General features: G+C 55.0%; 1 protein-coding gene across 1 annotated transcript in view; it reads left to right on the forward strand.

Moving 5' to 3' along the window:
- PARVB (parvin beta) overlaps positions 1-25454 on the forward strand; it is a 114337-nt gene that overhangs the window by 67096 nt on the left and 21787 nt on the right. Inside the window, exons 4-8 of the mRNA XM_082665313.1 lie at positions 8518-8620; positions 15767-15907; positions 17595-17710; positions 20773-20831; positions 23630-23649. Of these exons, the coding sequence (XP_082521439.1) occupies positions 8518-8620; positions 15767-15907; positions 17595-17710; positions 20773-20831; positions 23630-23649 (439 nt within the window). The remainder of the gene's footprint in view (positions 1-8517; positions 8621-15766; positions 15908-17594; positions 17711-20772; positions 20832-23629; positions 23650-25454) is intronic.

Consider the following 25454-nt stretch of genomic DNA (forward strand, 5'->3'; position numbering starts at 1 on the left):
GATGACCTGGGTGGTACAAGGACAGGGTGGTTGGTGGTGGCCAGGAGGGGACTGCATCTCCGCGGGGGCAGCAGTGAAACTGGGAGGCGGATTTGCTTTTGCTCCCAGAGCTGACCTCTGGCCCGCGGCGTGAAATGTGATTTTCATCCCCTTCTGTCTGTTGTTTTCGTATTTGGACTTTGACCAGGTCAGAGATCCAGTTTTAGCTTCTTCATAGCAGAAACCTCTGTTGTGTGTTTTCCTACAGGACCTTGCTCTGGGCAAGGCAGCCTCTAGAACCAAATGCCTGCATGCCCCAGAGGCTTTTCTAGGTCTGTAGGCAGCCCTGCCGTTGATTTGAGAGCCTTCCGTGGGTCTGTTCCTAGTTTAGCCCCTGCGGTGATGGCCTTGAGTGGGCTGGCGGTCCAGCTGGGGAGACAGACATGTCGAGGGACGGATGAGTATGTTTCCAGGTGGCATGACCGCATTGAAGGAAACTGAAGCGAGAAGCAGGGTGGTTCCTTCTCCGCTCTGTTTTTGGTGGGGTGGTCGGAGTTGGCATTTGAGCGGAGACCTGCTGGTTGGTACCTAGGGCGGCAGCAAGTGCAGAGGCCCCCTGGGATGCCTGTGCTGGCAGGTGTGAAGGCCAGCGAGGGGGGCAGCGTGGCTGGAGCCTAGACAGCAAGGACGAGGGTGATCGGAGGTAAGATCAGAGAGGTGGCAGGGGTGTGAAATGGTGTTTGACTCCCAGGGCTGGTTTGGGGGGGCACAGGGACGTGGGAGGACCGACAAGCAGCTGTGACACCTAACTGCCCATGTGGGGCAGAGACTAGGTCATGTTTCTTTATAGCTCCAACACCTCGGGTGGTGTCCACATATCCTAGGTGCTGCTAGCTAGGCTGAGTAAATCAGAAAGGGGTTTCTGACGCGCAGAGAAGCCGTGGGTGGTGACGGTGACATCTGTGTAGATCACTATAGTTGATTAGCACTGGCCAGTAGATCATCTCACCAAGTCCTCAAAATAGCCCAGCAGAGGTAGATGCTAGCACCTGCATTCTAGAGGTCCATTGCTTAATAACAGGTTTATTGAGATAGAATTCCCATACCGTACAGTTCAGTGGTTGTTAGTGTACTCCCAGAGCGGTTGAGCATCACCTCAATCAGTCAGGGACATTTTCATCACCCCAGAAAGGAACCCCGTAACGACCAGCACCCAGTCCTGTATCCTCCTTCCTGGCCCCCGGCAACCACTTTGTCTCTAAAGAATTATTCCGTCTCTATAATTCGCATATTCTAGATATTTCATAGAAGGGGAATCATATCAATACGTGACTTTTGTGTCGTCTGGCTTCTTTCACTTGGCATATGGTGTTTTTAAGATTCATCCATGTTATAGCAGGTGTCCAAACTCCATTCCTGGACTTCCCTGGTGGCGCAGTGGTTAAGAATCCGCCTGCCAGTGCAGGGGACACAGGTTCGATCCCTGGTCTGGGAAGATCCCACGTGCCGTGGAGCAACTAAGCCCATGCACCACAACTACGGAGCCTGCACTCGAGGGCCCACAAGCACAACTACTGAGCCCACGTGCCACAACTACTGAAGCCCGTGTGCCTAGAGCCCGTGCTCCACAACAAGAGAAGCCACCACGATGAGAAGCCCGCGCATCACAACGAAGAGTAGCCCCCGCGCACGGCAGGAAAGACCCAACACAGCCAAAAAAAAAAAGAACTGCATTCCTTTTCATGGCTGAATAATATTCCATCCTATGGATAGACCACAACGTGCTGATCCGTTCTTTCTCGACGGCATTTGGGTTGTTTCCACATTTTGGTTATTTTGAATAGTGCTGCTATGAACATCCGTGTACAAGGTTTTGTATGAGCTTGTGTTTGCCGTTCTTTTTGGTATATACCTGGGAGTGAAATTGCTGGGTCATATGGTGATTCTGTGCTTAACCTTTTGAGTAACTGCCAGACTGTTTCCGTAGTGGCTGCACCATTTTGCATCCCCCAAAGAAGTGTATGGAAATTCTTCCGGTTTCTCTACATCCTTGGCAACGCTTATTGTTTGTCTTTTTGATTATAGCTACCCTAGTAGGTATGAAATGGTATCTCGTAGTGGTTGGTTTTTTTTTTTTTGTGGTACGCGGGCCTCTCACTGTTGTGGCCTCTCCCATTGCGGAGCACAGGCTCCGGACGCGCAGGCTCAGCGGCCATGGCTCACGGGTGCAGCCGCTCCGCGGCATGTGGGATCTTCCCGGACCAGGGCACGAACCCGTGTCCCCTGCATCGGCAGGCGGACTCTCAACCACTGCGCCACCAGGGAAGCCCTACCTCCACGTCTTCTAAGAGTTTTATAGTTTTAGTTCCTACACTGAGGTCTGATCCATTTTGAGTTGATTTCTGTATATGGTGTAAAGTAAGGGTTCAGTTTTATTCTTTTGCATGTGGGTATCCAGTTGTCCCAGCACCATTTGTTAAAAAGACTTTTTTCTCCCATCGAATTGTCTTAGCCCCCTTATGGATGTCACTTGGCTGTATGTGAAGTTTATTTCTGACCTCTCATTTCTGTTTCATTGACCTCCGTGTCCTCTTGCCAGTATCACATGTTTTGATACTCTAGCTTTGTAGGAAAGTTTGAAATCAGGAAGTGTCAGTTCTCCAACTTCGTTCTTCCTTTTCAAGATTGTTTTGGCTTTTGGGGGGTCTCTGGACTTTCCGTTTGCGTTGTAGGATTTGCTTGTCAGTTTCGACAAAGAAGCCATGTGGACAGTGATTAATTTTTATAAGTGGCATGTATTATTATTTTTTCTAATTACCAAAGTAACAGATACTGCTGAAAACCTGGAAGACAGAAAACTCAAACAGAAGGCAGTGGTAAGTTTTAAATTCGTGTCCCTCCAGGCTTTTTCTTTTGTGCAGTCAGCTTTTCCTACACAAAATTGGAAATCATTTCCGAATTGGTAAACGTCTAGGAGCACATTTGGATGGGTACCTTGGGAGAAATTTCTGGAAGTGGAATTGCTGGGTCACGTAGCACACACAGGCCCAGTGTGGAGGCTGTTTGGGCGGCAGCTCTGTCCTCCGATGGGCACCGGCCCCTCCTGGCCTCCCTGCCGGGTCCACGCTGGGATAGCGGTTCACTACTCCGCGGCCCGAATCTCGCCACCCGGCCACCAGGCCCGCCTGCCCCACCCCCTGGGCACCTCTTTCTGCTCAGCTGTTTCCTGTCCCGCCCTTGAAGGCCGCTTCCTCTGCTCCCGGGGCCGCGTGACCCCTCACGTCAGAATCCTTTGTGATGGCTCGTGCTCACCATTCATCTCTCTCCGCTGCGTCTCCCGGCTGGACCTGGACTCCCGGAGGGCAGGGGACGCGCCTCCTTTGTCCCCACGTCCTGGCACCAGGAAGGCGCTCAGTGACAGCCGTTGAGCTGAGTGTAATGCTGCCACTCAGCTCCAGCAGCTGCTGTGAAATCCCTGATGGAAGGCCGAGGTAGCAGATTCCTAGAGCTTTGTGGAATGAAGGGCCCGAGGATCGCGGCGCTCCCGCGAGGAGCCTGGCGCTGGTGGCTGGAGAGGTAAAGCTACGGGGCAGGTCTGTCTGTGATCCCGAATCTGCTGTTTTTGGCCGTGTAACCGGGGCCCAGAAGGTGGATGTTGGGGTCTGGAGAGCTAGGTGGGTCTCTGCTCCGTGATGTCGGGGCCTGGACGGGGCAGGCGTCCTCGCAGCTGCTTCCAGACCCCCCTCCGTCATCGTACTGCCGACCGTGCCCTGCCACCCCTCCTGGTTCTCCCCTTTGTTCACTGATACCTACAGCCCCTGGCCTGGCGGCTTCCTCTCTGCCCCGCGCCCCGCCCCCCCACTCCTGCCGCTCCATCCACCGAGATGCCCGCGCACCAGCTCCTTCCTCAGGCTCCCCCTCTGCATCTGCCCGTACCCAGGGTCAGGGTCAGACCTTGCTTCTCCCCAACCCCCTCCCCGTGCCCCTCCGGGGTCCCCACGTCCAGTCCCCACTCCCCCTAGTGCCCACGGTCACTCGTCTCATCCACTGCCCCCTCCCCTCCTGGCCCAGGTGAGAGTCCAGGGCTGGCCCCGCCCCCCCACCCCTCTTGGCCTTGGAAGCCCCACCCCCTGACCTCCCAGGTGGTTCCAGGTGGCTACAGGGCTCACCCTGCACCTCCTTCCTGTCTCTGCTCAGACGCCACTTCCTCCAAGAGGCCCCCTGACCCCCTGATCCCCGTGACCCCTCTGCCCTCTCCATCCCCAAACTCTGCCTAATTCTTCTCAACAGACTTATTTTTAAGAACCATTTTCAATTTACAGTAAAATAGCGAAGATAGTACAAGAGTTCCCATATTTCCACACCCAGTTTTCCCCATTATTAACATCTTAGATCAACATGGTACATTTTTTTAAAAATTAATTAATTAATTATTTTTTGGCTGCGTTGGGTCTTCGTTGCTGCGCGCAGGCTTTCTCTAGTTGTGGCGAGCGGGGGCTACTCTTCGTTGCGGTGCGTGGGCTTCTCATTGCAGTGGCTTCTCTTGTGGAGCACAGGCTCTAGGCGTGCAGGTTTCACTAGTTGTGGCACGTGGGCTCACTAGTTGTGGCACGTGGGCTCTAGAGTGCAGGTTCAGTAGCTGTGGCGCACGGGCTTAGTTGCTCCGCGGCATGTCGGATCTTCCTGGACCAGGGCTCGAACCCGTGTCCCCTGCATTGGCAGGCGGATTCCTAACCACTATGCCACCAGGGAAGCCCCAACATGGTATACTTGTTATATTAATGAACCAATATTAATACATTATTATTAACTAACACCCACCATTTATTCACATTTCCTTAGTTTTTACTAGATATACTTTCTCCATCTCAGGACCCCACGTGGGATCCCACGTGATATCCTGTCTTCTGAGCTCCTCTGGGCTGTGATGGTTTCTCAGACTGTCCTTGGTTTTGATGACCTTGACGGTTTTGTGGAGGACTGGGCAGGGGTTGTGTCGGGTGCCCCTCTGTTAGGGTTTGTCTGATGTTTTTTCTCAAGATTAGACTGCGGTTATGGGTTTGGGGAGGGAGGCCACAGACGTGAAGTGCATTCGTCCCATCACATCAGGGCACACACGACCACATGACTGATCACCATGATGTTGACCTTGATTACCCGGCTGAGGTGTGGTTGTCAGCTTTCTCCACTTTATTCTGACTTATTTTCCTCCATAACATCGATCACAGCCTGGAAGTGTGTATCTGTTTGTCTTTTAATGTCTGATTGGAAGGTAAGGTCTTCAAGGACAGAGACCTCTCTCGTCTTTTTCATCCCCGGAGCCTGGCACGTAGTAGGTGCTCAGTAAGTTAATTGATGAACTCAGTGCCTGCTTATGGCACTCCAGTGCCCGGCCGTAAGCACTGGAGACAGAGCCACAAACGAGAGGTCATAGTTCCTGCCCTCACAGAGCTTAAAGTCCAGCAGGGAGATCGTTACAAACGAAGATGTGTTCCCATTGCAAACGTGAACGGGGTCAGAGAAAAGGCCCTTGGGTGCGGTGAGAGCCATGATGATGGGATGTGGCCTGGGTTGGGTGGGGGGAGGTCAGAGGATGATACGGAGCTTGCGACCTGAAGGATGAGTGAGGGCTGGCCCGGCAGGGATGGAGGGGAGTGTGTTCAGGGTGGAAGAACTAGCACATGCAAAGGCCCTGGGACAGAGACAGGCTTGGGGATTTGAAAAACACCGGTGAAGAGGCAGGGTGCTTGGTGAAGCTGTGGCAGTGGCCCGGGAAGGAGGTTTGGACAAGGGCGGTGGGAAAGGAGATGGCGGGAAGTGTGTGCAATTAAGAAGTGGGCTGAATGGATGAGGGGTGAAATCCAGGCTCCTGAAGCTGGAGGATGGTGTCCTGTTTCCTTCTCAGAGAAGGGGCAGGTTTGAGGAGGGGCAGGGGCGGGTTCAGTTAGAGATGCTCATGGAACACCCGAGCAGAAGGATGGTGCAGAGGCGGGGCTGGACATTGAGGGGTTTCTGGGACGGGGGGGCACTGGATATCGTGGGAGGGCCTGAGCTGGCCCTGGAGGAGGGTGGAGAGAAGGAGGAGGAGCCATCCAGGGTGATGTCCTTTAAAGATCCGGAGGAGAAAGCCGTGTCAAGGAGGACCCCCGACACAAGGAAGCTGGGAGGGTGGTGAGAGAGGAGAGTGGGAACTGGGTGATGGGAGAGGGCGCTGCAAGGTGGGAGAGAGGGCAGCCGGGTGGCGAGGTCCAGCTCCCAGCCTCCCAGGATGCTCGCCCCCCAGGGAGGGAGACGGAGCAGGGCTGCAGCGTGGGGCCAGCTCCATCCTGCCGACCTTTCGGGAACGGCTTCGACAAAACCAGAATGCCGCGGGGCTGAGACGGAGCAGGATTCTGTGGTCCTTCCCCCGACTCCGTGTGCTCTGCCCGCCTTTTGTCAGTGGAGAAACTTTAGCCAAACCTTAAACCAGAGAAGTGAGAAAATGCAGAAACAAAGGAGAACGGTCTAACGAGACTAAATAATTGTTTAGTCATTAAGCATAGTCAAGGACCTTTAGTTCCTCCCCAAGGGCTACAGATAACATTCTGAGCCGCACGTATCCTGTGAGGTGTCTTATAGATACTGAAACCCCCCGCCAGGTGGAAGAAGTGAACTACCTGATGACCAGACTGTAGCCACGACCTAAGCTGCCACAATTCCAAGAACTGGCCTCAAGGAAATGGGAACAAACTGACCCTGGAACTAAAGAGAAATGGTAGTTAAAACAATCAGGATGACGCTGGTCGGACCACCAATGACCAATTTCAAGATGACTTCCAGAGCTGCCTGTGCTGTTTCTGCATGGAGCCCCGTCCCTCTGTCTATAAAAGCTCGTGCCCCCTGGTTGTCATTGTGGGGGGAGGGAGCCGGCCTTTGGACAGGCGTCCACCCTCTCCCACCCCCAGTGGCTGGCACCCAAAATAAAGCCAACTTTCCTTTCCACCATCCTTGCCTCTTCATTGGCTTTTGAGCAGCACGTGGCCGGACCCCGGTTTCGGCTACAGGGCTGCTGTTGAGTGTAGTCCCTTTAATTTACTTTCACTTCTGTTCTCCATGGGATTGTGTGTCTGATTGAATGTTTTTGAGTTAGTGGGAAAATAGAAATTTCACAGAAATTTGCTTTGTGGCCAATTTTGCAGGTGGCATCCGTATCAGAGAGTGACAGAGGATACTCTAGTCTGGTTTGTGTCCTTTTGTTTATCTCTGAGAGGGCCAATCAGTGCCCATTTCCAGGAGGTTATTGGGACCAGTTAGTTAGCTTCATCGGTTTTGCTTGCACAGGGAAACCATGTAATACGGGTATTTTTGATCAAGTCTCTTCAGACATCCGTTTCATCTTGCGGAGAAGTTTCATTTTGCCTTACGCAGCGTCAGCCAAATGGAATTTTGTTCAGTGGGAACCCTATTTCTCTGTAGAGATTTTCACGATTGAAGCTGTCTTCTTTTATGATATATTACTCAGCGAATTGAAGGGAAACTTGTTGAGAAAAGGCTGGTCTAGAGAAACGAACACGTGTGTCCACATCAAAATTGTACGTCCGTGTTCACAGCAGCGCTGTTGACAACAGCCCCAAAGTGGTGACAACCCAAATGTCCATCGGCTGGGGAATGAATCCGTAAAACGCGTCTCTCCGTACAACGGATTCAGCTGTAAGGAGGAACGAGGTGCTGACACGTGCTACAACTTGGGTGAACCTTGAAAACATCATGATACGTGAAAGAAAGATCACAAAAGATCACGTATGACGTGACACAAAAGATCACGTATGACGTGATTCCTTTCGTACGAAGTATCCAGGACGGGCAGATCCATGGAGACGACGGTTTTGTGGTTGAGAGGAGGTGGGGGAGGGTAGACGGGGCGTGACTGCCGACAATACAGGGCTTCCTGGTGGGGTGATGGAAATGTGCTTCAGTGCGTTACGGTGACGGTCGCACAACTTTGTCAGGATACTAAACAATTGGGTGGCATGTAAATTCTATCTCAGTAAAGCCTTGAAAACATTAGGGTGCCACTGGGAGCAGGCTCTCAGAGCTTGTCAGTAACAGCCCCTCGGGATCCCCTTCGGTCCACGGCGTTAGGCTCAGGGCCGTCAGGGATGGTTTTAGTGCAGATATTAAGGGAGGGAGGGGGTGGACGTTTTATGGCTCACCTGTGGGGGGCGGTGTTACTGATATTTCCTCATTTGATCCGCCCGCCTGCATATGCCATGGGGAACATCATCATTTCCTCCGGCTGAGTTCCCACACGTACCCAAGTCCCCGCTGGGAGGAGGCCAGTCTGCCCATGCTGCCGCCCTCCACCAGTCCTCCTGTGAATCCCACGGGAGCCCCGGCAGCCTGGGTGGGAGAAGCGTGCCCATCCCCTCGGGCTCTCCTGGCCCCTGCACTGGGGGTGTCTCGGTGTCCAGCAGCTCTCCGTTCCTGCGCTTGCTCTGGTCATCGCCTGGGCCCTCCTGGCACCAGCGAGCGAGGCCATAATGCCTGTCCACCCCGCAGGTTCTCATCGACTGGGTCAACGACGTGCTGGTGGGGGAGAGAATCATCGTAAAGCAGCTGGAAGAGGACCTGTACGACGGGCAGGTGCTGCAGAAGCTCCTGGGTGAGTCCACGGGAAGGGCTTGGCCCCAGGCTGGACCACAAGATCCTCTACATGGCGACATGGGTCACTCGTCTGTAAGCCGCAGCCCTGAGCCCATGGCTCCCAGGCGGTGGCCCCTGGGGCCCTCTCATCGTCTCTCGGGTGGGGGTCCTGCCGGAGCTCCCAGTCACGGGGCTGCACTGGGTCACTCACAGCTCCCAGAACCGTCTGTGGCCTCTGCTGTTGGATGCATGTGTACAAGGGGAGCGCGGTGATGGGGCACGAACGGGATGCCGTCTCCTCTCTGCGGCAGCCCTCCCTCCTGGCCTGCGCCCGTCCAGCTGTGAGCACCTCCAGCCTGTGCAGGCCCATCGGGGCCAGGGTGCTGGAGGGGGTGGCCCCCAGCCGTGCCCTTCGGGGGCACGATTTAGATGGGGGTGGCGGGGGAGTGGCGAGGAGGGAGACTGACTGCGATGCTCTTTTTATGTCTGTCCCTTGTGGACAGAGTTCCTCAGCAAAGTAACATCTGTAGAGCCCTTAGCATGGGGCCGGGCACAGGGCCTGGGGTCAGTAAGGGGTAATGAACGACAACACGACAAAGACAGAGAGATGAAGAGTGAAAGCAGGGCTGGTGGGTCCCCCGAGTTCCTCCGAGCACCGGGCACACGGCAGCCATGTGTTGACCGAGAGAGTGAAGAAAGCCCTGTCGTTTCCTACCTGCAGGACGTGGGCTCCTTTTATAGGAAGTGCAAAGGCCCTGGATAGGGTCCCCAGATCCCCGTGAGTGTGGCCCGGCGGACTCAGTGTCCCCTTGTCCGTTAGGATACCTCACCTCCTGAAGGTCCCCGGGAGGCCCTGCCCCAGCATTGGCGGTGTGCAGACCTGCTCCCTGGGCTCTTTCTACGCACGCTCTTCACCCCTTAATGACCCCACAGACCAGCGCTGTCCTGTGCAAGGGTCTTCCCAGCAGACTGCCTGGAGGGCCACTCCTTCCAGCCAGGGGCCAGCACTGGGGTGGGACCATGTTTTGCTCCACAGGGGTGTGCTGGGGAACCCGAGTCAGGCACCTGGAGTTTGGGGGGTGCTGTTTTTAGGGAGAGGTACTGAGGGAAAGCAGACAGCAGGGGCTGGGGCTGGAGAGGGGCATCCTGGGGAGGGCTGGCCCACAGGACGCACCCCTGCAGCTGCCCAGATCGTGGCGTGGCCCAGCCTCCGTGTCATTCCTCAGTCCCGGGTCCCTGCGGGCAGTTTGCACACTCAGCACAATGGCTCTTAACAGACGGTCCGATCTTGGAGGGAAACCTGCAGGGTCTTGTCACGTAGACCTGGCTCTGAGGACATGGTCCTTGTTCAGTCAGTCCTCAAAAAGCACGTTGAGCAGGAGAAGGTTTCGTGTTTATTTTGGTTATCCCTTCGTTGGTTGAATGAACATCCTTTGGCCTATTGTGTGGCAGGTGTGGAGATGCAGTGGTGACAGGAAGAAGGAAGTCCCCATGCCCCACTGCCGACACCTGTTCTGGCAGAGGGGAGAAAGAGAACTATTGTGTGGTGGTTCAACCTGAAACACAAATAGATGCTCTAAGAGAGGGACAAGTGCTAGGGAGAGAATCAGGGAGGTTCTGGGGCAGCGGGGCTGGGTCGGGTGGAAGGACCGGGCAGTCGGGGGCAGCCCCCCTGGGGAGCTGACATCCAAGCAGGCTTCTGCTCAGTTGTCATGGAAAGAACATTCCAGGCTGAGACTCTGCAGAGAGGAAGAGCCTGCAGTGTTTAAAGGGCAGTGAAAGGTGGCTGCAGGTGGCCGGGGTGGACAGATGGGGCCAGATCACATCCAGTCCTGACAAAGGCTTTTATTCCAAGTGACAGGAAGCCACTAGAGGATTTGAGCAGGGCCGTGACGAGGTCTGAGTTAGCGTTTTAAAAGATTGCTTGGGCTTCTGGGTACAGAATGAATTGGGGGGCGGGTCAGGAGGGGGACCTGGGAGGTTAGTCAGGGCGCTGTCACAGCAGCCCGGGCATCAGAGGAAGTGGCTCGGTCCAGGATGGAAGTGGAGGATATGTGGGAGGTTAAAGCTGATGGAGGCATGAAGACTGCTGGCCAGGTTTGTGGCCTGAACAGCTGGTGAGTGAGAAAGCCCTTGGGAGTGGCGTGGTGGGCGGGGATGAGGAGGTGGGTGGTGCATCTGCTAAGAGGGCTGATACCCATCCTGCCCGCGTCAGCTGCAGGGTAAGGGTGGAGACCAGCAGTGCAGAGATGGTTAATGCCGTGGGACCGGGTGGCCTCACCCAGAGGGAATGTTCCAAATTCTGTGTTTGGCTGAATGCCGTGGGTCAAGAATTAAATAAATCTCTGTTCATCTAAGCTGAGAACCCCCATCTTAAAATGAACTTCTTTAGTACAAGAATAAATCTGAAATGTTATCAAGATCGTTCAGTAACTGTCACAATTTTATTATTAAAAATGTTGGTTGGGGCTTCCCTGGTGGCGCAGTGGTTGAGAATCTGCCTGCCAATGCAGGGGACACGGGTTCGATCCCTGGTCTGGGAGGATCCCACGTGCCGTGGAGCAGCTGGGCCCGTGAGCCACAACTACTGAGCCTGAGCATCCGGAGCCTGTGCTCCACAGCAAGAGAGGTCGCAACAGTGAGAGGCCCGCGCACCGCGAAGAAGAGTGGCCCCCGCTCGCCGCAACTAGAGAAAGCCCTCATGCAGAAACAAAGACCCAACACACCCAAAAATAAAAAGAATAAAAAAATTTAAAAAATCTTAAAAAAAAAAAATGTTGGTTAGAGCTTTGTTGTTTCCTAGTGTATCATCGGTCCAGCCATTCTCAGCACTGTCAGGTGCTAGATTGCTCTCGAGGTCACTGAACCAGACTTTTGTGACGACGGACACTTACTTTCAGCAGAGAAGGATGGAGGAGGCATGGCTCTTAGGCTGGCACCGCCCACAAGGATTCTACTGATGGTGACGCTGCCCTGGGTTATCCGCTTCCCTCCCTCTCTGTAAAGACCTAGCTTCCCTCTGACTCCTGGACTTGAAGACTTGGCTGTTGGTGACGATGCTTGTCTGTTGAAACAGTGCTTTGAATTGCTGCTTCGCTCACTGCCCAAAGGAGACACTTCCTGATATTTTCAGAAGCAAACATAAGAGTGTTTTGCTCACTTACACTTTTATTTCTGATGCTTTCTGCATGCAGCTGTGGCTTCACTCACCCAGTCACTTGCAAACCTTGTATCCCTAAGCCTTAGACCTAGTGCTGTGGTCGTGGAAGTCTGTCTCTCAGGATCACAAGATCAGCTCTAGATGTGCATCTGCATCTCAGCCCTAGACGCCTATAAATGACGCCAGTGCCCTCTCTGGAGTAGAGCGTCAGGGGTGTCTTAGAGCCGGTACCCTGTAAGAAGGCCTTGCCTGCTCAAGGCACATCCTTTTGGTCCCCTCTTCAGTTGGTCCCAGCAGATGCGGTACTTGCTCTGCAGTGGCTGTGGTTGTCATGGAGTCCTGCTACGTCCGCTTTGTGATCTGTGAGGTCTAACAAGAGGCTGACTTTGGCTCAGGCAGCCTTTTTAGCGTGACGTAGTTGCAGTTCCATCCTGTTTGAATATCTTGCATAAGGACTCCTAGATAGGCAATTCTGAAGTCTCTTGTGTGTCATGCTTTGACATACCACTGTTTGAAGAAGAGAACAATGGAAGAGAATATCCAGATATTAACAGAACGTCACTGGTCGTATTAATGATGTGCTGTTACCCTGATGAGGTGCATTAGTAACCTACGTGATCACGTGATCCTGGGGCCCAGGGCTGCCAGGAATGATACTGATGGAGGCATTCAGCTCTTTACTTTTCAAAGGCAGAAGCTAAAATGAAATAGGAGATTTTGGCCGAACGCCAGGCCAAAGCTGACTTCTGTGCATCTGTAGAGAGAAGAGGTCTGGGGACTGGGCCCGGGGGGGGGGTGGTCAGTGGTCAGAGGAAGGGCCAGCACAGGCATCTGGAGGGTCCAGCCAGGAGAGAGGAGGAGAAGGCAGGAGTGAGGGCGATGAGGACAGAGCACAGACCTCTGGGTTTGGCCAGCTGTGAGTCACTACACTAGTAGGCCCCCTGATGTGCCCCTCTCCTTAAGAGCGGGTTCCGGGGGCAGCTGCCAGACCCTCTGCCAGGGCAAGTTTCAGGGGGTGTAACTCTCCTGCATTTGCAGTGTTGTCCAGGTGAACCACCTGTGGGCAGTGACAACGCCCACGCTGGAGCATTGAGGCAGCTCCCGGGCTGGCTGTTGTCATGCTTCTGACTCATGGCACACGCTTCTCCTCGTGAAAGGCAAGCCCCTCCTTGTGTAGTAAGTGTTCAAGCCCCGCGTTCGGCCATCACTCATGTTTTCCAGCCACCGCTGAGAATCCGCCCCATCTTCCTCTGTCTCTTTCCATGCTAGGAAGATAGGGGTCCTGGCCACGCCTAAACCCTGAGCCGCCCCTGCAGTCCCGTCAGTGGGCAGAGTGATGCTGGTGATGAGGGCGGCCAAGGGCCTTGTTCTCTCCCACTTGGGGGAGTTACCTGAGACGCAGCCACAGGCGGCACCCAGGCACGGCCAGCCTCCTTGGTTTCTGTTATCGGCTGAGTTGCGTCCCCCCCAGAATTCGTAAGACCTCGGGATGTGACTATATTTGGAGACAGAGTCTTTAAAGTTAAAATGAAGTTAGGGTGGGCCCTCAACCCATCAGATTGGTGCCCTTATAAGAAGAGGAGGGCTTCCCTGGTGGCACAGTGGTTAAGACTCTGCCTGCCAATGCAGGGGACACGGGTTTGAGCCCTGGTCCGGGAAGATCCCACATGCTGCAGAGCAACTAAGCCTGTGCGCCACAATGACTGAGCCTGTGCTCTAGAGCCCGCGAGCCACAACTACGAAGCCCACGTGCCACAACTACTGAAGCCCAAGCGCCTAGAGCCGCAACAAGAGAAGCCACCGCAGTGAGAAGCCTGCGCATCACAACGAAGAGTAGCCCCGGCTCGCCGCAACTAGAGAAAGCCCGCATGCAGCAACGAAGACCCAACACAGCCAAAAAAAAAAGAGGAGACTAGGATGCAGACACACACAGAGGGAGGACCAGCTGAGGATGTCTACAGGCCTAGGAGAGAGGCCTCAGGGGAGACCAACTCTGCTGTCACCTTGATCTTGGACTTCTGACGTCCGGGACTGTGAGAAAGCAAATTTCCACCGTTTAAGCCACCCACCCTGCGGTACTTTGTTACGGCAGCTGTAGCAGGCTGATACCGTTTCCTTCCCTTCTCCGTGCACGACTCCTCCTCCCCCCGGCGTCATGGCAACCAGGTTTGGCTGGTGGCAGGGACAGCAGAGATGTGCCGGGCTCCCCATCACTCCCAGCGGGCGAGGCTCTAGGACCACCTGGCTCTCTGCAACCCTCCTTCCTTCCCCAGGGGCCCCTGCTCCGTCCTGTCGCTGGCTTTTGAGCACCTGGGGACGTGCTATGTATTTTCAGGGGGGTTCAGATGGGCAGACAGCTGTGGATGATTCCGCTAAGACCTATTAGAAACAGATGGGGGGACATCAGAACGCATAAACAGGAATCATTTCCCTCCTTTGTTGAGCTGCTTTGTTTTGCCGCGAGCACTCCCTGCCCCCCAAGCTGAGGTTCTTCAGGTGTGGCTGACTCCCCACTAGAGCTCTGTCTCCCGTGTCTGTGCTTCATCTGGTCCTAGGACAGTGCCTGGCGCACAGTAGGTGCTCAGTAACTGTTTTGTAAGCGAATGAATGATTGGACTAACCCTGAGCCCAGCCGATGTTTTTGTGTAATGAGAGGATCCTGAAGGGGGGATATCGAAACTGCTTGTTCTTGTTCTCATCGAGGGAGGGGAGGATGGGGGAGACAGTGTTGACGGAGCAGGGGCCTCCGGAGAAAACGCCTTCCACAGAACTTTGCTGGGGAGTGCTGGCAGCAGCCCTGTGCCGGAGGCTCACAGCGCGTCAGGCTCCGTGCCCAGCACTTTGTCATCACCCTCCCGGTTCCTGATCTCGCCGTGTCCTATGACGTGGCTTCTGTTGTTGTGCAGAGGAGATCTATCGGGGAACCCCGAGTCTTGGAATGAATGAAGAGGCGGGACGCCTGGGGAGCCTTCCTCGCCTGCCCCTTAGCGGGTGTGGGGTGAGGCATCCCTCCTGCTCCGCTCGGGAGGGGAGTGAAGGCGCACGGGCTGGGGCTGGGATTCAGCTTCAGTCAATGAATCTTGAGCAGATGTGACCGTGCTCGTCAGCTCCTCCAGACTGCTCCCCGCTCACTCTGGTGAGAAAATTGTCACAGGTCTCTGAATATCTCATAATCCTTCTTACCGTGGGGTCCAGCTGTTAGAGAAAGAAGAATTGGGAGCGAATGCATGCAGGGAGGCTGAGGCAACCCCTGAGGGCCTTTCTATTTTCTCACCAAAGTTCTCTTCCCTCTGGGAACCCACTGGCCCAGCCTCTTCACCTCTGGTCCCTTCCCCGCAGGTCACCTCCTTACCTCCCAGCTGCACCTTGAATCATCTTGTTCATTCTCTGTGCATATGCTGTTCCTGGGTGGGACGCCCACATTTTAATCCTTGAACTCCCCGCCCCCCTTTCATCCTGGAGTGATTTTCTTTCTTTCTTTTTTTAAAAAAATTTTATTTATTTTTGGCTGCATTGGGTCTTCGTTGCTGCGCGCAGGCTTTCTCTAGTTGTGGCGAGCGGGGCTCCTCTTTGTTGCGGTGCGCGGGCTTCTTATTGCAGTGGCTTCTCTTGTTGCGGAGCACGGGCTCTAGGCACGCGGGCTTCAGTAGTTGTGGCGCGTGGGTTCAGTAGTTGTGGTCCACGGGCTTAGTTGCCCCACGGCATGTGGGATCTTCCCGGACCAGGGCTCAAACCCGTGTCCCCTGCATTGGCAGGCGGATTCTTAACCACTGCGCCACCAGGGGAAGCCCCCTGGAGTGATGTTCTAAGGAAGAGGAGTGACTCGAAAGTTCAGAGTTCCGTGGCTCAGCGTCCTGGCAGTCCCCGCTGTTGGCGATGACCTGCTCCACTTTGCAGCCCCACAGAGGATGGGGAGACCTCGATGCGGCCAGTTGGCCAGGCGGCCCTGAGCCCCTCCGGCTTTTCCTGACACTCTGCCTTTTGCCCTTGTCCTTCTTGTTGCAGAAAAACTGGCAGACTGCAAGCTGAACGTGGCCGAGGTGACCCAGTCCGAAATAGGGCAGAAGCAGAAGCTGCAGACAGTGCTTCAGGCGGTGCAGGAGCTGCTGCGGCCCCACGGCCGGGCGCTCCAGTGGACCGTGGACAGTGAGTGGCCGCCAGGATGGGGGAGGGGAGCCCGGCCTCTGAGCTTCCTGCCGTGTCATTCGTCTTCTTGTCTGGCCTTGTGGGGTTTTTTTTTTCTTGACATCTTTCTTGGAGTATAATTGCTTTACAATGGTGTGTTAGTTTCCGCTGTACAACAAAGGAAATCAGCCATATGCATCCGTATATCCCCATATCCCCTCCCTCTTGCGTCTCCCTCCCACCCCCCATCCCACCCCTCTGGGCGGTCACGGAGCCCCGGACTGATGTCCCTGTGCCGTGCGGCCGCTCCGTTTGGTAGCGCGTGTATCGGATCCGCTCACACGCCTGCCCTGAGGGAGGTGGCCAGGAGAGGAGGAGTGTGTCAGTGAGGGACTTAGTCACGCCGGCAGTGCTCTGGTTTCCCCAAGCTTCAGGGCGGAGAGGCACCGTTTCTGGATCAAGAGAGACTTCCAGCGGAAGTCTTCCAGGTTTGGGTTATAAGACGGAAGAAGCTCTGTGGGGTTCTTGGAAGGACCCTCCACCGCGGATACCAATGGCACCAACACCCAGTGAGCTGTGCTACTGGTGACTCACCGATGCGGGTCCTCCGAAGGTGATTCAGGCCGGCCCCCGGTGTATGTCTCAGAGAGCACCGGCGTTGGGAATACGTGGCATCACAGTATTTCCAGGCAGGACATAAACCCAGAAAAGTGAGGCACCGGCCGGGACAGACTGGAAAGGGCTTTGTCCTGCTGCCCTCCCCCAGCACCGTCCCCACGGCAGGGCCGCCCGGAGCGGCTGAGATGCTCTCCCTGCCGCCAAGGGCCCCTGTTCTTGGGTGAGACCAAGGCTGCAGTCAGGTTCACCCCTGGCTTCTTGGCATCGAGACCTAGGACAGACCCAGGCCCACTCCTGGGTTGCAGGGCTGGGGGAGGGGAATCAGTAAAGCCCTGGACGGCATGATAATAACCGTCCACATCCTAGAGGAGAGCTAGTGGCCGGGGCTGGCAACCAGGGCCCTAGGTGGGGCAGGAGGCACGTCTAACACCCCCAGGCACCGCTTGCCCTGCATAGCCTTCCCCGTGTAGACGGTTGATCGCATAGAGGGAGAACTTTAAGCACCCGAGATAATGATGCATGTCGTGGTGGTGGGTAAGTGCCCAGGTGACCTTTTTTCCCGGTCTTTTTGCTTCTCTTGTGCTGACTGTATCCTCCTGCTCATTCCCTCTCTTCACCACCCAGTTCATTCCTTTTACAGACAACATGCTTTTGAAAGTGCTTGCACAAGTCACCTGAGGTCAACAGGAAAGAAAACGTTAGAAGCCAGCACTAATTCACCCAGGCTGTTCATCAGCTGTTCTCCGTTTTCCATGGGCTGTGCTGCTGCCCGTGGTTTTCCTCTGAGGTCTCATTTTCACTCAGCGTCTTTATTGCCTCCCCCCTCCCGCCCCCTTTTTTCCTTTTTAAATTCAAGTATAGTTGATTTACAATGTTGTGTTAGTTTCAGGTGTACAGCAAAGTGATTCAGTTATACACATATATATATATATATTTTCAGGTTCTTTTTCCTTATAGGTTATTACAAAATACTGAGTATAGTTCCCCATGCTATACAGCAGGCCCTTGTTGGTTTCACCGCCTTTTGGACGTGGGCTCGGGGTTCCTGTCTCATGATCTAAAGCAGCCCCTTTCCTCCCTCCCCGACTAGCGATTCACGGGAAGAACCTGGTGGCCATCCTCCACCTCCTCGTGGCCCTGGCCATGCACTTCCGGGCCCCGATCCGCCTTCCCGAACACGTCTCCGTGCAAGTGGTGGTCATACGGGTAAGTATCGCCAGCCCGGCGGTCGGCTTGCCCGCGGCTCTGCCCCAGAGGCTCCGGTGCTCCTTCCTCCTCTAGTTTGCATACTTTCTTCCTTTTCCCGTTAAGAGACTACCCTCTCTTTTTTCCTCTTGACGAAATGTATGCCTTACTCTGGCTTCAGAGTAAACGATGGAGCAGAAACAGTGGCGTTGATCTGAAGAGAGGCAGATTCAAAGGCGTGAGTGCGTGGAGGTTCACTTTTCCACATTTTGCAAAAGAGCATTCATTTCCCTGCAAAGCATTCAGGCCTGTTGAATGAGCTTATTAGTCACTGGAGAGGGCTGAGACCAGCGGAATGAAACAGATACCCCAGTACCCCAATCACAGCCTCTCTCTGTTCCCTCCCAATGACATCCATCATCCCCCATCATGTTTTTGAGGGTCGACTCTCTTGCTCCACTTGGAAAAACGTAACTGGGAGCCAGGGTCCTTCTGATGGAGGTGGAGACACCTTTCTTGTCGATTTCCCCTGCGTTCAGGGGCACAGATCCTGCCTTGGCTTCGTGTGTGCAGTCTTGTCCAGTAAGCGTGTATCAAGCACCTGCTGTGTCCCTGTTCCCCTCGCCCTGGTTACCGGGGACACTGGATGAGGAGAGGGTGCTCGGGTTCCAAAGGATCAGCTGTGTCTGCCAGAGCGTCGAGGTTACGCTCGGAACATGGGTGTCTCTCGTGTTTCTGTTCCTGGAGATGTCCGGCTCCACACTCTCCTCTGGTTTTTAAACTTATCAGTCCCGTGGTCTCTGCGGTCTGCAAGGCTCTGGCTGCTCCTGTGTTTTCCGAAGCCGTCTGACCCCTCCGTTTACCCCGGGAGCTTGGCTCCGACCTGATGGGCAGGAATGTTCCTTTCTGGCCTCAGGCGAGGGTTACCTGCCGTTTGGCCCCATTTGCCTCCTAAAGGGGAACGTTTGTGGTCGGTGGTGGTGTCAGGGACAGGGGACCATTCCTGCCACCCTCAGGATGGTCGGCCGGGAAAGGCTTCCCAAGGACACATGAGCATATGGTTCCCAAACCCATGCACGTCAGACTCTGGGCCCCAGGAACACGCTGCAGCTCAGTAATTGGGGTATTTCCTTTCAGGCCTGCACTTTGGTCCAAGAAAATCTTTGGGGTTTGCAGAACGTTCTACTCGCCCGGGCAAACACTCGCTGGCGCGTCCTTCCTTGACCAAGGTCACAGGAGGACTTTTTGGGCCACTCCCAGAGCGGGATGAAGCGGGGAGGGGAGGCCCCCGGGGACTGGCTGGTCTCAGGTCTTAGAGCTGCCCCTGGCCTGTCCCTCTGCGCCTGGTTATCCAGTTGAGATGGGGAGATGTAAGAAGTGTGTCAGTTCGTGGAGGGATGGAGTGAGGGAAGGGTCGCGTTTGCTACCTGGCAGTGTGGCCTTGGGAAATCACTTGGTTTTCCTGAGCTGCAATGTTTCCTCAAAAAATTGAGATTCTCCTACAGACTTTTAAAATATTCAGCCTTGGGGCTTCCCTGGTGGCACAGTGGTTAAGAATCCACCTGCCAATTCAGGGGACATGTTCGATCCCTGGTCTGGGAAGATCCCACATGCCCCGGAGCAACTAAGCCCTCGTGCCGCAACTACTGAAGCCCGAGTGCCTAGAGCCCGTGCGCCACAACGAGAGAAGCCACCGCAACGAGAAGCCCGCGCCGCTGCAACTAGAGAAAGCCTGCACGCAGCAACGAAGACCCAACGCAGCCAAAAATAAATCAATTAATTAATTAAAAATATTCAGCCTCGTCTGCCCCGTGCCCAGCCCTGGGCCCGGTATATAGTGGGTGCCTGATGTACATTTGATGTGTGAATAAGTGGATAAAATGTCTCCGGGCCTCCCCCGCCACCGTCCCCCGTGGGCTCTCCCGAGAATCAGCCAGGGTGAGGCCGTGGGAAAGCTGACGGCCCCCGACGCCTGGCTGCTCTTCCTTCACTAGGACCAGTGGTGAGAGTTCCCTGGGAGGCCGAGCTCAGGAAAGCGTGGGGATCTTGGATCTCGAGAGGCGTCCAGGTGGGCTGCCCAGCAGGTAGTGAGCTCCCCGTCCCTTGCGGCATTCAAGTAGGGGCTCACGGTGGCGGCTGGGTTAGCAGGCTGCCGCGCTCCACCCTGAGGTCCGGGCACACCACCACCGCCTCCTTCCTCTCCCCCACCATCGTTGCCTCTCCGTACCTACCAGGCTCTGGGACAGGTGTGTCGCACACCGTGTTAGTGTCCTGGGGCCGCTGTAACAAAATCCCACAAACTGGATGGCTTAAAACAGATGTTTGTCCTCTCACATAATAGAGGCCTGAAGTCCGAATCAGGGAACCGACAGGGCCCCTCCGCAGGCTCTAGAGGAGGGTCCTTCCTTCCCTCCTCCAGCTTCTGCCGGCTGCCGGCACCCTCGGCTGTCCTGGGCTTGTGGACACATCCCTGCAGTCTCTGTCTTCATCGTCACGTGGCCTCTTCCGTCTGGTCCGTGTTCCTATGTCTCTATTTTCTCTTCTTCTGAGGACACCAGTCACTGGGGAGGACCCACCCTAGTCCGTTATGCCCTTATCTGAACTCATTACATCTGCGAAGACCCTATTTCCAAATGAGGCCCCATTCTGAGGCTCTGAATGGACGTGACTTCCGGGGGGACCCTGTTCAACCCAGTGCACGTGTGTCGTTTCATCCGATGCCTCCCTTCTGTTACGTATGTCCCTTCATGCTCGTCACCTTTCCCAGCTGCAGGGCGTCGAGGAGTTCTTTGGGAGCAGAGATGTTTCTCTTGAGACCTCCCACAGCTGCCAGCTCTCAGAGGGCAGGAGAGCAGGGGGGGCGGGGGTGGGGCAGGTTCCAGCCACCAAAGGGTCACCTGTGTGGTCCCCTGCAGTCCATCCCCCGAGCACAGCTCGGGTGTGGTGCCGAACCTTTGTTTAGTTCTCTGTTGTCCCCAGGCTGGCCTCCCGGCCCTGGGGCCATCTGTCCACGGCCTCAGCTGCCCGCCTGCTCTGTCTCTCTGCCCAGGTGTTGATTTATTTGTTCATTTTGGGGTTTTCAGAAGCGGGAAGGCCTGCTGCACTCCAGCCACGTCACGGAGGAGCTGACCACGACCACCGAGTAAGTGGACCAGCTGCTCTGCCCCCAGGCCCTGCTCCAGCCGGGGACCCGCACACACAGGGGGCCGTTTTCCCCTCCATGTCCCTTGACCTTGAGATGGGATTTTATCGCAAGCGTCCACCCTAGCTTTCTATCCTCCGTGCACTTTCTTCAAAGTTTGTTTTGTTTTTGTTTTTGTTTTGCTGAGGAAGGGCAAGATAGCAGTTTGGTTTGGTATTTAAATGAGAAATTCTAGATCTTTTATTTCTTCCCAGATAGAAAAATGATCAAATATGTGTGACATAGGCATTAGAACTTATTTACGCTGCCTGAAATCTTCTCTGGAAAGAGACCGGGAATAATAAACAAAGAAAAATGTAACTGAGCACACTCAGAATCTCTTATAAGGAAGAAAAGGATGAGGGGAAGTTTAAAACAGTGAACTTTCATATGGTAGGTATGCTAAACACTTCGAAGTTTTTAATGTTGGAACTAAGTTATTCTCCAAAGACTTTGGACTGTCACTCCTTATTTTGGAAGGTGAGCTTTAAGAATGTTGAGAGGCGGGTGGGGGAGGGGTGTTTAGAATGGTCCAAGGGAACTGTTGTCCTGATTCATCTAGCCGTCTGTCTTAGCCCCGTCAGGGGGAGGGAGCCACGCCTCTAAACTAGAATCTTCCTTTGATGAGATAGTCCTGAGCCGTCCCTTGCCTCTTAGAGAAGGCCAGAGGGCAATTTCTAAGAAGTCTAAAAGGCTTCAGATCTGTTGAAAATAGCAAATCAGATGGCTCTATTTTGCGTGTGGTTTTTAGGAGGCATACCCTGTGAAGTATCCTTAAAATTCACTGCCTTTGTGCCTCCCGACTAAACCTGTTTCAGATGAAACAGAGCATTAAAAATGGATCGTCTGAGCTCACCCACCTGCTCAGTTCACGGAGTGATTAATTACTGTGTCATGAATTCATGTATGGTCTTTCAAGAAGCGAGCTGACACAGGAAACCGCTCCTGGCGTGGGAGCTGTCAGGTAGATGGGAGAGACGTGCGGCCTGGCGTGCGGCCTGACGTGTGCGCACATCTGTTCCAGGCCCACGGGAGGGGGAGGGGGACGTGGTTCTGAGCCCGGCACGGGGGGGCCTCGGGCAGCCCGCTCGGCCCATTCAAGAGCAGGAGGAGGGCGGCTTGGGGGAGTCAGGGGCGCACTGGCATCTTACTTACCCATCATTGTGTGACAAACCACCCAACCCAAGGAGCTTAAAACATCGGTCATTTTATTTGCTGACAGGGGGTCAGCAGTCTTGCGGGTGGTGCTGGCCGGTGGGGGCCACTGTCCCTCCCTGTGTCTCTCGTTCTCTGGGCTTCCTCCCTGGTACCCACAGGGTCCCCAGAGAGTGAGAGGGCAGCTGCAGGTCCCTGGACCCCCGCATGCTGTGTCCCCACCTTCTGTGGGTCAGAGCAAGTCAGTGGTCACCCTGGATGGGAGGGGGAAGGCAGATGGCCCACCGAAGGGGGCGACGGCCAGGCCCGTGGTGGGGGGCATGTTGGGGGTTGTGCAGCGATGGGAAGAGGCTGTGCTTGGCCTTCCCGGTCTCGCAGAGGGTGAGGGAGCCCTGAGAGGGTGGCGGGGGGCAGTAGGAGCTCTGTCACCAGAGCCAGCCCCTGGGAGCGTGGCCTCAACGATTCACAGCAGCACCCGGGCAGAGGGCCTGCTTGGACGCCCAGAGGCTGAGAGGATGCAGTTCCCCTCCTTGAGGGCTGGTGGTCTAGCTGTCAAGAGAGGTTGTGTCTGTAGAAATGTGAAACCCAACCCAGGGGCCTTGTGGGAAGTGTCATGTGACCCTCAGGAAATTTCAGGGGTGGGGGAGCACCCCGAAGTCATAGTGGAGAGAGGTTTCCAGCAGAGGCCGACCAGCCTCCTGCCTGGTCTCCCGAGCTCCAGGTTTGCTCTGTCCTATGGGTCACCTCCTCCAGGAAGCCCTCCCTGTTTGCCAAGCAGGAGTGGCTGCCTTCCTTTTAGTTCCTATAGCATCTGCTGTATGTCAGATTTCTGGTGCACGCAGGGCTGTGTGGAAATGTGGGCTCATGAGTCTCTCTCACCATCAGGCGTCATGCGGGCGGGGCCATGCGGTGTTTATTTCTGTATCTCCGTGGCCTGCACATAGTAGGTGCTCGAGAGACTCTTTGTTAAATAATATGGAGGCAAAGAACTTGAGTCTAGAGGGATTTGGGGATCAAGCAAAGGTCTCTTTGCCTCTCAGGACGCTAGTACACAGAGGGCATTCGTGATCTCAGATCCTCAAGGAGGAAGCAGCCGCCTGTCCTTCGTGGTTTCAGCTCTCACCTTGAATCAGGGCCCAGCCTGTGGTTCTCCAGCCTCCTTTAGTTTTGTGATTCCTTGGAAGTACATCGTGCTCGCTCTCAGAAATGTGACCTCTGGGTAATCTGCACTCTTGTATTTTAAAGTTTAAACTCAAGGTTTAAACTCACGGTGCTGGAAGACCCGTTTTCTGCTAAAATGCTCTCTGCGTTAACCACTCCCGTGATTAAACAGCCCCCAAATGGCATTAAAGGGTGGTTTAAATAATCATGGCTGTTTGCTGCAGGTCTTGTGCAAACAGTGAGAATCCACATAAGCCCCTCTCGTTTGTAATTAGAGCGGGAGAGAATTTATCACAATGTGACTTACGTTTATATAAACAACCCTTCGACTGGGCAGTAGGGGGCTCCGACTTGCCGGTCACCTCCACCACCTTCTACCGTGCTGCTTATTAAACGGGGTTCTGAGCAGCCCGTCTGATGGTCCTCTCTGTTCTTGTTTGCAGGTTGATGATGGGTCGGTTTGGTAAGTAACCCAGGGGTTGGGGAGAGGGGCTGGGGAGTCTGAGGTCGCCGGGCACTGTGGGGCTGCCCCAGGAAGTCACACAGGGGCAGCAGGGCCCCGGGTGGGTTTTGGCATGTGGTTTGCTTCTCAGAGCTGTGGGAGCCTGGGCGGGGATAAGCAAAGCACGGTGGAGGGAGTGAACCAGGATAAAAGGGAGGGTGGCGATGTCCCAGTGAATATAGAGCATAGTCAGCTAGCCGGAGGGAGGGACCTTCCTTATGGGATGTATTTTCGTATATAGTTTTCCACCTTAAAACCTCCAGCTTAACAGACCTTAGAGTCAGGCAGCCTTGGCTCTGGTCCCAGCTGGGTGACCTTTGGCCTGCTCCTTCACCTCTCTGTTCCCCATCTGTGAGATGGGACCTCGGGGTTCTTGAGAGGATTTTGTGAGACAATCACTGTTCACTCTCTTTGGCCCAGGGCCCGACTCTCTCTCTATTCGTGTTGGTTTCTCTATTACTGTTACCGTTAGTAATAATAAACTCTTGCTGTTCTCAAAGAACTGTTCCCTGCCCCGTTAAAGGCCCACGACCCCATCTTCATCTCAGCGAGGGATGGCAAATAAAGGAGCCGCTTGTGGCGGTGTATAGGCCCTTAGGGATGGGAAGCCCCAAGCTCTTGGCCACAGCAAGAAGCAGCCTGTGCCAGGCTCACCGCTTTGGGGAATATTACAAAACAAGAAGCGCTCCACCCCCCCAGATACCGTGTTCTCCAGGGAGCAGAGAGGGGAGCGTGGCTGTTAGAAGGAGAAGTGGAAACCAAATAGAAGTTCCCCCCCATGCCTTGTGAGCCTGCCAGCTGGAGCTGGTCCCTAGCTGCGGGGGCCTCGGGGTGAGGGGTGCACCCCAGAGGCACCCACGGGCTTGGCCACGGGGCCTCTGTGACCTCATGGCGATTATGGGGACGGATGCCACCGCTGCCCCTCGTGTACAAAGGGGATGCCGCTCTTTAGTTCTCAAAGGTCTTGAACCAGAGAAAATGCAGCAATTGAATGTCCTTGAGTAGTTCTTGAGCCGTGCTGGGCAAATGCAGTCTTCACTATTTTTTTGAAGTAGCAATTCAGTTCTTTTTAATGGCTTTATTGTTAAAAAACATTTTAAAAGGGAGAGGAAAGGAAGCCTCCTGTGTCCAGTTGCTGAGGGCGCAGACAGGGTGGGGAGGGCAGCTCCCAGGGCGGCATGGGGCGCGCGGAGTGGGCGACGTGGGCGGCCTGGCCCTGCCCTGGGTCCGGGTGGGGGCCCGTTGGGAGGGGGGCCTGGAGCGCCCTTCTGTCGCTTCCCTGTCCTTTCTGCATGGAGGGGCTCAGAGCCCGTGGCCTGTAGAGGCCCAGAGGTGACTTGAGTGGGGCCCTGGGAGCATCTTTAAGTGTTGCTTCGTTTTCTGTGTGTTTTCACTTCCCTGGGCGTCATGGGCCTGGTTTGAGGTTTGGGGGCTCGGGGAGACTCAGTTCAGCTGGGGGCTACGTGCGGCCTCCCGTGCAGAGGGGTGGAAGCTCGGCCAGGAAGGCCGTGGCAGCCCTGAGAAGGGGCCCCTGAGGGTCTGGTGGCCAGGGGGCGGCTCCTTCTGAGAGCCACCGGAGACGGTGGAGCGTCGGGGGGCTGTGACACCCTGAGAAGCCGAGGAGTCGGGAGTCGTTCTCAGAACATTCGAGGCCACCCATGCTTGTGAAATGCAAACAGGTAATTAGTGGGTGACAGGCGACTCATCTGCCCCCAGTTTTGGCTTCTGCTGACACAGGCCCCGAGGCCTCCTGGTTACCCAGATAT

Source organism: Grampus griseus, assembly GCF_964374135.1.
Source record: "Grampus griseus genome assembly, chromosome: 11".
NCBI lineage: Eukaryota > Metazoa > Chordata > Mammalia > Artiodactyla > Delphinidae > Grampus > Grampus griseus.